This window comes from Pectinophora gossypiella, chromosome 3 (genome assembly GCF_024362695.1).
Source record: "Pectinophora gossypiella chromosome 3, ilPecGoss1.1, whole genome shotgun sequence".
NCBI lineage: Eukaryota > Metazoa > Arthropoda > Insecta > Lepidoptera > Gelechiidae > Pectinophora > Pectinophora gossypiella.
This window is the reverse complement of record NC_065406.1, coordinates 7483057-7496048: the sequence shown is the minus strand read 5'-3', so window position 1 is coordinate 7496048 and position 12992 is coordinate 7483057. Positions and strand designations below refer to the sequence as shown.

General features: G+C 37.5%; 2 protein-coding genes across 4 annotated transcripts in view; one reads left to right on the top strand and one right to left on the bottom strand.

Moving 5' to 3' along the window:
* Positions 1-249: 249 nt before the first annotated feature.
* On the top strand, positions 250-7415 carry LOC126382051 (parafibromin). Its single transcript, XM_050031737.1, has 12 exons — positions 250-602; positions 729-834; positions 961-1080; positions 1307-1452; positions 1902-2127; positions 2254-2425; positions 2729-2860; positions 3181-3358; positions 3807-3924; positions 4474-4615; positions 5127-5268; positions 5816-7415. The coding sequence occupies exons 1-12, from the start codon at positions 472-474 to the stop codon at positions 5850-5852; spliced, it is 1650 nt and encodes a 549-aa protein (XP_049887694.1). The 5' UTR covers positions 250-471; the 3' UTR covers positions 5853-7415.
* A 166-nt stretch (positions 7416-7581) lies between these two features.
* Positions 7582-12992, bottom strand: part of LOC126381762 (b(0,+)-type amino acid transporter 1-like) — a 29356-nt gene continuing 23945 nt past the window's right edge. For all 3 annotated transcript variants that reach the window (XM_050031236.1, XM_050031235.1, XM_050031237.1), the window contains exons 9-13: positions 12154-12381; positions 11695-11791; positions 11088-11237; positions 10455-10623; positions 7582-10104 (exon numbers count right to left, since the gene is read on the bottom strand). In XM_050031236.1, coding sequence (XP_049887193.1) covers positions 10037-10104; positions 10455-10623; positions 11088-11237; positions 11695-11791; positions 12154-12381 — 712 coding nt within the window. In that variant the 3' untranslated portion in view covers positions 7582-10036. The remainder of the gene's footprint in view (positions 10105-10454; positions 10624-11087; positions 11238-11694; positions 11792-12153; positions 12382-12992) is intronic.

Sequence of the window (12992 nt, the reverse complement as noted above, 5' to 3'; positions counted from 1 at the left end):
GCTTCATAACTTGAAAGTTTATGCGGACTTTTGAGTTAATTCGTTTGGGCTTCGGAGTAGGAGTCTGCTCCGAGGGTAGGGGCTTAGGTTTCATCATTCATCATCATTACCTTTCATCATTTCATTATTCATCATCAAGAAAAAAATACATAAGACATGGCTGTATGGGCATAGTTCTCTTTGCCTTGCCCTTGGGAGGTGGGGGGAAGCAAGTATCTTGCAAGTATCAGCCCAATGTGCATGTCAATTTATTTTTATCTGTGGTCAGTCTATTTGACAACTCTGGTGCGTGCTGTTGGTTATAGAGAAATGATTTCTTTCTATTTTCGTGGTGATTTATAAAACGAATACATTATGTTTTTCGAGGAAACAGTATCTTCAAACGTGTGTTAAGTATTGTTCTGTAACATTTAAGTGATTTTCAGAAGATTTTTGAGGCAGTAAAAGTGTTTTTTACCACACTACGTAATCATGGCGGACCCGCTGAGTTTACTCCGCCAGTATAATGTAAATAAAAAAGAAATAATTGAACGTGATAATCAAATAATATTTGGTGAATTTTCTTGGCCGAAAAATGTTAAGACCAATTATCTCATGTGGGGGTAAGTTAATGCTTCATTAATGTTCTATTTTCAATATAAAAGCTGTGTACTTTCCAAATTCTGCACTTAAAAATTTTGGACAAGATATGCATAATTACAAAGTTAATAATAAAAACTTTATTTTAGTTCTGGAAAGGAGGGCAGTGTGAAGGAATACTATACTTTAGAATGCCTGCTGTTCATTCTCAAGAATATACAATTGACACATCCAGTGTATGTTAGACAAGCTGCTGTAAGTATACTCACATTTGATTGCTGTGATTTATTGACGATACATGTATATTGCCCAGCACTTGCTTATTGTGAGTGCTTAGAAATTTTATATTTGATTTTACATTTTGTTATGCATGTGTTTTAGGCTGCAAACATCCCTGCAGTACGCCGCCCAGACAGAAAGGAGCTATTGGCATACTTGAATGGAGAAACTGCTACCTGTGCATCTATAGATAAGAGTGCCCCATTGGAAATACCTACTCAGGTAATGAAACTGTGCAAGCAGGGGTTATTCCTATTTCGTAAGATTTTCATTTTGTTAGATATTTGTATATAAGTAACGAGTTGTTTTGATTACATAAAAAGCTGTCACCCATACTGCTACCATATTGGCAATTTAAATTAAAAAAATAACACTCTTCAATTAGCATAATCTGTAGAAGTCATCTTTTAAAATTTGTGACAGTTGATTGTATTGAATCCATTTTTAGGTAAAACGCACACATGACAATGAAGGTGGAGAATCTGCGGCTAAGAAGCCTCGTATTGAGGAGACACATGTGCAGAAAGTGCGTGAGCAGTTGGCTGCTCGCCTTGATGCACCGAAAGAAGCCTCTGTGACTGTTGATAACATCAAGTGAGCATTAACTAATGACTTTCTTTAAGCTTTCTATTAGGTACTTGCTTAAGGTCATTAACTAATACAGTGGTAATGATTCACTAATCACCGTCCAATACAGTGGTAATGATTCACTAATCACCATAATCAATGCAATACCACTGTATTGGAGATTATAATTAGAAGGCCATGTTTATTCAATTACATACATTTTAACAAATGAATAAGAAAAATTACCAAATGAGAGCTTCTGCTTTGTATTGTATTGCAAAAACCAACTGCCTACAAGACTCCTATAAATATGATTTGTTCCATATTTGTCATTTTCTAACATAATTATCTATTTTTAATGTTTATGTTTAGTATTATTGTCTAGCTAAGCATAGTATGCATAGTATGGTGTCCAAGTTCTAAGACTGACATGTTTGGATGAGTGATTCAGTGTAATGATGATATAATTTTTTTAGATCACTGTCAGAGGCTATGTCAGTTGAGAAAATTGCTGCCATCAAAGCAAAACGTCTAGCCAAGAAGAGAACTACAATAAAGAGTAATGACTACTCGGACACATTAGGTGTGGTCGGGTCAGATTTGAGGGCTATCCTGGATTACGATGTGGACCTTACCAAAGATATCATCAGCCGGGAACGGCAATGGAGGACTAGAACCACAGTATTACAAAGCAATGGAAAGGTAAGTAATGTAAATGGAGAAGTGGGTAGGGAATCTTAAAAGAAACAATAGCAGTATTTTGCAGCATTATTATTTTTATTAAAAGACTAGCTGACAGACTAATTGCCAAATCACAAATCATTGCAGATGTTTGCCAAAAGTATATTGGCTCTGCTGGGCAGTATAAGGGCCCGAGAGGAAGGCAGGCCAGGCGCGCCGCGGCCCCAGCCCGTGGTCATGCCACAGCCCACCGCCCTGCCGGCGCAACAGGCGCAGTACAACAGATACGATCAGGAGCGATTCATTAGGCAGAAAGAAGGTAAAGTAGTCTTGGCTACTTCTGAAATGCTGCATAATGTATATAATTTTATGATGTGTAAGTCCAAACCAACCCATAATGGAGCAGCAGGGTGGATTATGCTTCATATTGGAAGGAGACCTGTGCCCAGTGAGGGATTTATATGGGCTGTTTAAGTTATGGAATGTTGTAATTTGTAATTTCATTAGTTCATTATATTATGTATATTGGTCTGCTTTGCTCAGACATATTATAAAGATTTAAAAGTGTGACATCATTTTAAAGTATCAAAATTACTTATTGTTATATTTTTTACTGTTACAGAGACTGAAGGGTTCAAGATCGACACTATGGGTACATACCACGGTATGACATTGAAGTCGGTGACTGAAGGCCCGAGCGTGCCGGTGGCTGCGCGTGCGCCACAGACACCGAATCATCCACGGCAAATGCCACGTAAGTTATATTAATTAGTGAAAATGCAGTTGGATTCAGAATCACTTTGAAGCATCTTCAGTCACAACTGAAGCTACCGTATATACAAAATAATACTATGTATAGAACAGTAACTCTCCGCACCAATTGGTATCGGGCGCCGAGCTAGACTTGCATTACTCCCTCCGAGTCTTATGTTAGCCTAAATAGCTGTAAGCCGCTAAGGAGTAAGCGGAAGTACGGCTCAACTTAAACCTTGCCTGCCTTGATGTGACGCATTGGGGAAGGTTTTTTATTTATAAGTCATGCGTTTAAAAGATAAATATGCGATTTCCATGCAGAAAACGGGTCGGTGGCGATGTCAGCGACGCCGCGGCGCGAGCTACTGCCGGTGGCGGCGGCGCGGCCCCCGTCGGGCGGCGGCAAGCGGCCCTCGCGCACGCCCATCATCATCATCCCCGCCGCCGCCACCTCACTCATCTCCATGTACAACGTCAAGGACATGCTGCAGGATCTCAAGTTAGTCGAATTTTGTTTACTTTAACATACTCGTACCACCTTTTTTTTGTGCTGCTTCTTTTCCTTAGGCGTAACACGTTACGATAGTAAGTGAGTTTAAATAGGATCTTAGGTAAAAAAAAAGAAAATGTAGCTATTCTCAATCTATCTTCTATTAATTTGGGTAATAACTCGTTACAAGAGTTACATACTCGTATATTACGATACATGGTGTAATGTTTTAGGCTAGTCTTAAATTGAATCAAATGGATGAACACCATTGAATATGTAGGGACAGAAGTAGCTGAAATTGTTAAAATTGAAATTTCAGATTTTCTGTCAATGATATATTTATTAAATACATTATTATTATTAACATTTTTATTTATTAAATTGAGCATCGTCAGATAATAATACAACTTCAACTACTTTTTTCTAAGCATACTCAATTTATTAAATTTGTTCATAGATTTGTGCCAGTGGAGCAAAAGAAATCGGAAGGCGCTGCACGTGAAAACGAAGTACTTTTACAAAGAAGGAAAGGCCCAGCTGGGGAGCATGCTCCAAACACCGCTGCTTCCATTACGGTACGTATTCTATAAATAATATTTTATAAATAATAATAATATATATATATATATATATATATAATTTAATATAATGATAAATAATAATAAATTTTATAAATAATATTTTATATGTCACAACTGCGTTATGTGACTTTTATCGTTATCATTCATCTGTCATTGCTATAGAATTTTATCGTATATGTTATGTATAACTTATCATAGTATTCATTTTTCGAAAGAGAGAACGACAGACCATCTGCGCAAGCGCGATTCCGCATGTCTCCGCTCCGTTTCAAGAACTTGTACTTAAAAAAACGTTTAAAGGCTTCCTACCAATATAACCACCTACCTTACCAATAAGCAATAAAGCCGCCTTTTTTATGTTTGTTCAAATTATATTCTTGTGTTATACTATACATATTATGTATGTTCCTTCTGTGCAATAACAAATTATATTGTATTGTACAAAGGTAATTGTTTTTAACTTATTTAACATTTAATAACGTATGAATAAAGTGCGCGAATCTTTAAAAATGATTATTATATTATATATTCTTTTTTACCCAGGTGCCATACAGAGTGGTGGACAACCCGGCGAGGCTGTCGGCGGCGGAGTGGGACCGCGTGGTCGCGGTGTTCGTGCAGGGGCCCGCGTGGCAGTTCAAGGGCTGGCCCTGGGACGGCAACCCAGTGCAGATCTTCGCTCATAGTAAGTAGCATTGCATTGTATATTGTTCATTGTTAGATCCTTTATATGGCAGACTTTTTCGTCAAATAAAAATAATCCATGAGGGAGTTAGACCTACTGTTTAGTCCAGTTGCTACAATACAACTTAGTTTTGTAAACTTATTTTATATACTTCAAAAAAGTCCCGCAAATACGCTCTTATTCGTATATAAGGCTATGATTATGGCAAAGAATAAATGATAATACTACAATAAATGTATAAAAGGGACACTTCCCTGCACCAATACGAGCTTAGAGCGAGCTTGATTTACCTAACCAATGGTCTTTAAAACTGTCAAAGAGTAAAGGAACGCGAGTGTATTGTCTGTGTCGCTCGCACACACGGTAAGAACGACATTTTTAATAGTGTCCAGGCTATGGTTATGATTATGCCGCCAGATATCCCTGACTGGCTCATTTAACGAAAACGAACTTTACCACAGCTTGCCTAAGTCGTCGAAGGACGCATCACATATTGAGTCGTTTGTTTCAGTATGCGCATTTCACTTAAAGTTCGACGAGATGAAGTTGGACGCGAACGTGGCGCGCTGGGCCGTCACCGTGTTGAACCTTAGCCGCACCAAGCGGCATCTCGACCGCGCCATACTGCTCAGCTTCTGGGAGACCTTAGATAAGTAAGTATTACTAATTATTCAACTTATTCGTATACAATTTCGAAACCACCCACCAGCTCGATGGTCGGATGACATGTGAAATATACCGGAGAGCAATGGAATGGCGTGAAAGAAAGGAGACCTATATCCCCCAGTGGCTGCATACAGATTGAGATAAAACTTATTTAGCCTATCCGATCCCACTGCTGGAAAGGCTTTGCCCTTGATCTTTTCACGTTTCCACGATTTCACGTCCTGTGTGTACTTCGGTCAATCCCTCCAATAAGCGTTGAGATCACAAGTTTACAGGGACTACCTAAATACAAAAAAAATAACTTAAAAAAAATGGTTCTTAGGTTTTACTTCAAATGTTTTAGGCGTAACTATCTCGGCTTTCACAGTTCGCATGAGAAATCGATACGTCGTTATTACCTTCACAATCACCTTTTGAATGTGTACCCTACGCTGAGTAGGTAACGGTGATAGATGTGATTATGTTTATTATTTATTCATTACCTATTTTATGATATGATACATGAAGTAGTTACCAACATTTTCCTTGTTTCAGGCACATGATGAAGAATAAACCACACCTTAGGTTTTAAACGTTACATGTAGCTCTATAAAGGTTTATCATATAATTTCCTATAGTTTAATTAGTTATGAAGAATGCTTACCAGAGCTTGTCGAAGGTAACTATCTAAGTCAACACTAACTTTTTATGAATTATGGCCGACAGCTTTGAGCTGAAACATTGTACATGCATAACTATACATTGAATAACCTTATACTCTTATCCGGTGGATTTCAATAGGGCTGGCACGCATAGAAAGAAGAGAAATGTCAAGAGAGAGTGCTAAGATAAATATATATCTGTTTTATCGATAGTCGTTGCATGTCGTTTACGACAGTCGACTCCTAACACATAATAAGAAAGAGTTGGCATATGAATGTTACCCGTTTCAAATAATCCGGCCCAAAAGTCGTGGTTTGGTTACTTTAATATTAATTTCTTTTTACGCCGCGCCGTGCACTTTTAGTCTTCCGCAAAATCCCGTCTTCCGCCCCGTAATTTTGCTTTCTCAATGAACTATCGCCAACTCTTTCTTATTGCTCCGTGACTCCGAGAGCCGACGAACTCTGACGCTCTCAAGTATGGCTAGATGTAGGCAGCAATCGACGACTATTTGTAACGATTTTCGGTGACTCAGTGACAGTATCTGTTAGCGCTAAGGCCTTGTGATGGACGACAGCGAGAATCAGAACGGTGCTGGCAGCGACAATGTCACACTACCGCCACCCTCCCGCTTGTTGACCAGTACGCGGCCTAAGGTTGTATTCGTAATAGCAAGACATTTCGAAACAGCGTAGCCCGGGGAAGCGTGGGTACTTAGTTCATCGTGTGATGGATGTACCTCTTACTAGCCTAATTGGGAATTTATTCGTGAGCTTTGTTAATACGAGAAATATGACATGTGTTTAGCCTTCTCTCCTTCCTTGTTGATTCCCTGTAACTGTACATCAAGTCGTAATTTATTACCAAGCTTAGTAAACACATTTTTTTTGGGTGTTCTTCATTGTTCCGTTAACTTAATGTTTTTACTTGAATAGTTCACATTAGTACAGTAGCTTTGACCATATAATATCATGAAGATATTGAATATTTTACAATTATTACTACTATTTATGTCGCATATGTATAATATTGAGACAAGTTTACATTAACTTGTAATTATCTCATAGGATAGACGTGGGTACACGTATAGTTTAAAAAATATATAAGTTATAGAAAACACACGTCAAGTTACTGAACTATTGTGAACTGTGTTATAGGGCATAGTCGCACAGGTGCCTTGCAAACCCGTGATTATGCGCTTTTGAAGTACGTGAGTAACTTAACCCGAGTCCCTTGTACATTAAGATACCTTTGTTTAATCACGGCTTTGGACTGCGTTTGTGAGAATAGCCACTCATAATTTGCATCTCGAGTAAGTGCCTCCAACCTCCTTAGCTAATGTCCATATCTAGATAATGAGTAATTACGGCTACGTAAATATATATGTCAAAAATTTTCCTTTATTTTCATATTGTATTGTAACGTGCAGAGGTCTAGTTTATTGACAGATGATCTTTGTTTATTCATAACAATAAATGAAATTGTTGACTTACATTTTTGTTTTTATTTATTTAATGATCATATACATACACATACATAAACTCACGCCCGTTGTCCCTAATGGGGTGGGCAGAGCCACAAGTAATCAAAGACAACTTGCAGCCACTATTAATATACATACAACAGTGGGATACAGAAAATTCTTAGTGAAACACCAATAATTTTGTTTGTCTTTATTAAAATTTCATTCAATTCATTGATAGTAACAATAATAATTCTGCTCTCTTTCATAAAGAGATAAGTACATTTGGTTTTTAAATATGTATGAATTTTATGATATTATTTTGTACACAAAATAAAACCATCCGTTTTACCCATAACAATATCACATCGTTAGGTGTGTACTTACTGTGTGCCCGTGTTTGCTTAGAATTTACCATAATAGAAACCATACAATACCATCATTGATGACCTTTTAAGATGGGCCAGCGCTTCTAAGCACAATACATGATAATATGTATCTATGTACTAGGGTTCATCTATATATTAATTTGTAAAACGCTTTTGTCAAAATTTTCATAACAGTCAATAATAATATAAAATAACTTCAATAAACACAATGCTAACAGTGTCTGCCTGCCCCGGTAAGGAATGATAGGACCAAATTTTACCGGTCGCAAACTTCTAACTGTCTAAACATGTTATTATTGTTAAAACACACTTTAGTCTTTGAAAATGGGATAGGTAGACGGCAAATACACTCTTGACTACATAATTTAGGATAACAGTACTTATACAAGCTCCAATAGATGCTAACTTTATTATCACACGAAGAAATTGATTAAGGTACACCTACTATACGCTTTTCCAATACCTTTATACCGTGATGTTATATGTTCTACCAAGATATCATTGCCAAAGAGTATTGCGAAATTATTCCCCATTGCCGCCTAATTATAGCTCGCGTAAAATTGAGCGTTACGCTACTAAATGTACAAACTATCCCATACGAGGGTTACGGTTACTGCAAAAAGTTATTTATAAAATATTTATCATCAAAATCAAACAATTCTAATACTAAACGTTATAGTCTAAGGTTGACTATAGATGACGATGAGCTAAGAAACTATGAGTTTAGCACAATCACTCATAGTGACGCGAAAAGGACTCGACGCCGCGAGTGGATACTGTTCCCGCCGGCGCAGCCCTGCAGAGGAATGATTCGTGCAAACTAATGAAATGAGCCATGAAATTACTACATATTTCATATTTAGCTAATTTCTCACAAAAATAGTATCAATTGGCTGTTTCTTTATTACAATTACTTACCTAAAACATCGTTATGTGAATGGTACGAGTATCAATCTTAGAAATTTAAATTTGGTGAGACCATTTAACATTATTGGATTAGACCATTTTGGATAGGCTTTTCATACATTGTTCTGTCCATTGTTACCCATATTATTCTAAAAGTGTCTATTAATTTTAGTTTTCTTATTACGCTTACTTTACTGAATCTAAAACATTCAATTTGAAATAACAGGAATCGTCTAGATAATTACTTAGAGCAACACGAGGAGAAGAGTAGTCATACGCAGGCGTTCCGAGAGTACTAGTGTTCTGTGGGCGTTCCCCTCCGGGTCTACGTCAAAGAGAACATAATCAATACGTTCTCTGTATTTGCACATCCGTGGGCTTAGCACGCGACTCTTTCTCGCCGCGACAGAGATCATCTGTCTCTTTCTGTGAAGTACTGTGAGAGAGTGACGGGTGACGTATGTCGAGGCAAAAAAGAGTCGCACGCTTACGGTGCTAAGCCCACAGTGATTTGTACAATGGAAAACTACTTAGTATCCTAGCGACTGATCTTGTCACTGAGCCATAGTGCTTACCAGTTTGTAGAAAGTTATCGATAGAAATGTCAAAGAGAAAGGAGTCATGGCTCTCGTGTATACAATCATGTAAAAATATATAAATATTCAGTTATTTTGTCAAATTATAAAGTAATAATTAGTCCTATATTGATTATAATAACTAAACCTAATTTCCCTTGACGACGTTTCGAATTCATAGATAAATGCTTCTATCGACAATTGGTACAACTACAAATTAAAGTGTCGCAGATTCTCTCCCGCCCCGCAAACATTATTACTTACCCCCCTTCGGTCCGCTGGAAGCCCGTATTGCTCTATGAGAAATCACTATTTAACACTGACTGGCCTCACAAAATCTATTACAGACACATTCTAAGTTCTATAAGTATTGCTTAGCACGCCACGATACTCCAATGTACGCGAATTAGGGTTGTTATGCCTCTTTTAATGTAGTATAGTTAGAGTGACATATATCTCTCGTCGCTTGCGCGCTAGGCGATATATCTCTACCCTGCTGTCATTCTAATCATGCTACATTAAAAGGGGTATAAAAATAATTTAAAAGTAAGTAATGTACAAAAAAACATTAAGAACAATTTTTCAGACTAATATAAAAAGTTGCCAAAGGCTGTTATAAAATTTCGGTTCTTGTACAAGACAATATTGCCTTTAAAATAATAATGTACTCAACCGTTGATAAAAATAATCACAAATTGATGAATCATGATCCGATGATAAGATACCTATCTACACATAAAAATAATTTCACAAATGCTTTTTAAAGTCCAGCAGGGACGTCTTAATATTCAAATGTGGTAGATGTCGGGACCACCTCCAGGATCATTTGCAGGAAAACTGTAATTTTATCTGAAATAAAATATATATTTTTATTAATAAGTACCTATGTTCACACGTTTTATCTTCTAACACCACTTTTACGGCAAAATATACTACTTCTAACTTTTTAGATTTAAAACTTACTTAGCACTTATTATAAGCTCACATTACAAGCTTTATATTGATGTAATGTTTAGGCGGAATGGAGAAAAATCTTACTAAGTTGTAAAGTTTATATGTACAGTCTCATTAGAGAAATATCGCATTTAGTCTCACTAATGTTAATGCGAAAGGGTTCCAAACTATTGCTATATATAGGTACTTGTGTACCTTTATACTTTAGTTGTGCGTGACCGTACTTGTAAAAGACATTTACTTACCCATAAAAGGTAGAGAGTATCCCCACTTGACGAATGGTATGTAGACCACCAGTCCAGCGAGGATGAACGCGGCTGCGTACAGGTACTCCCATTGGGGCTTGTCCACTATTGGGGCGACCACCAGGTACGTTGATACTATCAGGACGATGTATGGGATGACTATAGGCACCTGAAATTTGAAACTTTGCGTAAGTATAAAGCTAGAAAAGTACTTTTTTTTTTTATAAAAAAGACTACGTATTCTGTTGATACTCAGTCTGCCGTTTCGTTGTCCACCTGGCATGAAGAGAGATCGTTATTTTGAATTAGCTATATCTGGATATAACTGGATCTAATTTTGTACTCATCATTGACAACCGTATTACCGGGTTTCATTGAAAAATAACTAAGTATGTTGAGCAAATCATATATATCTATCCAATCTGCTTGCATCATCTCACGCTAGGGTATAAGCCTCCCTTACTTAGTACCATCATCCTTTCAGTAAGTATTTAATTCTCACACTAATCTAATCTGGAGCCACGAGACCATAATCATACGATACAATCTCCTTATAGAGTTTTTCAAACGGACATCGTGAAAGTTAGTTGCAAAAATTGTGTTAAAAGCAAAACTGACTGAACTTAGACTTACCTTGTAAGGCCTCGGTGCGTGTGGTTTAGTGTATCTCATGACAATGAGAGCGAGCATGGCGCCTCCGTAGAAGATCCACGCCGTGAATGAGAAGAAGTCTATTAGAGAGTCGATCGTCCCGTAGAGCACCATCGCTACCGCTATCAGGGACTGAAATTTATTTACGTATTTGTTACTACAAATTAATGTCAAACAAAGCACAGGGATTTTCACTTTTAACTCGCTACACAGAAGTGGGACCGAGAATGTTCCAGGGCGATTTTTCTGTAATATTCGAGTGTGTATCCACATTTTGATATAGAAATCTGCCGCGCCGCCTCTAAAGAAACGGGCGTTTAAAATCGTGTTGCAATTTTTTGCGCTTAGGTAACGAAAACTATTTATTGTAGGTTTTGTTTTTTTTATAATACACACATACATAACACACCCATTTCCCACCGGGATAAGCAGAGACTATGGAATTCCATTTGCTTTGACCCTAAAATACCTACTTGCTTCTCTTGCTTCCTCCACATTCATCATTCGTTTCATGCACGCCTAATACACTTTGCGCATAATACACTTTTATTAAAATATAAATCTTAGCTTGAAATAAAATAATATTTACATGGAATATCAGTCCAGGTGCAGGGGTAAAGCGGCGCACATGCACATATGATAGGATGTCCAGCAAATGGCCTTCTCGCGAAGCTGCGAAACACAACCTGCAAATGAAGGACAATTTCAGTACCTACACTGCTTCATTTAAAATTTCAAGATTTGCGTTGTTCTATAGAACAAGAAATTCAGTAATATTTTCAAACATACTGAAACCAAATCAAACATTTCATTCAGAAACAAACATTTCGCTCATTAAACCGAAAGCTACCTCTCATATATGCTAAATATAAACTTTGACTCTACATTCGTACACTTAATGCAACATAAGCAACCACTTGCCGTAAATAGTGCCGATCTGAATCTTATATTAGTGCACTGACTATATCACTTACTCTAATGTAGAGATAGTTGAGACTCAGAGTTTTAGTGAATAGCCTTTCGATGTGTTTTAAATACGTTGACGTACCTTCCTGCGACGAATAAGGTGCCGTTAGCGGATCCAAAGGTAGATATCGTGACTGCGAGCGGCATGAGCCAGGCCATGGGTCCGAGCAGGCGGTTGCCGAAGGTGACGGCCACGGCTTCACTGTCCGCCATCTCACTCACAGACATCACCGCGAGGTAGGACACGTTCACCAGCGCGTAGCACAGCGTCACCAGGGGGATCCCGATTATAATACTCATTGGAAGGTTTCTATAATCAGGCGTAAGGTTTAAGAAGCGTCGAAGAGCTGTATATGCTTTGTTTTGAGGTAAGAGATATGGTAAAAGTACACAAGAAATTCGTCGTTTTGTAGAAATTATTTCTTATAAATTGTTGCTGTATATAAGGTCTCAAACAGTTATTTTTTTATTTATACTGTTGATATATAATTGATTACTAATACCTAACTCTACTACTTACATCTTCCACTTTAAATATAAATAGTTTGCTACTAATCTACTTACTAGCTATTATCGACTTTGCGCCCCTATCTATCAACTATCGTGAGAAAAAGCGGGTTATTACGAATAAGAAGAATGTCGATCGTTCTCAGGAGATTTCCACTATAACTCAAATGAAGACAATCGACATTCTTATTTGGACGTATCTCATTACATTCTAATTTACATTCCGCAGCGGCAGGGGCTACTTTTGCATTACTCTCTCTGTAATGTAACCGAATAGGATATGGAGCAAACTCCTTCGAGAACCTCCGCTCGGTAACACATTTTTGACCCTGCTAAACACATAAATAATCTACATAGACTAAATATTTCACATCTTCTATAGTGTGAGTTAAGAGGCGGATTACCACAACCTCT

Bases quoted from the DNA above. Each gene is read 5' to 3' on its own strand.
- LOC126382051 (XM_050031737.1), top strand. From the start codon at position 472: ATGGCGGACCCGCTGAGTTTACTCCGCCAGTATAATGTAAATAAAAAA. The intron at 2,128-2,253 runs GTAAGTAATGTA...AAATCATTGCAG, and splicing joins TATTACAAAGCAATGGAAAG to ATGTTTGCCAAAAGTATATT. The intron at 2,861-3,180 runs GTAAGTTATATT...ATTTCCATGCAG, and splicing joins TCATCCACGGCAAATGCCAC to AAAACGGGTCGGTGGCGATG.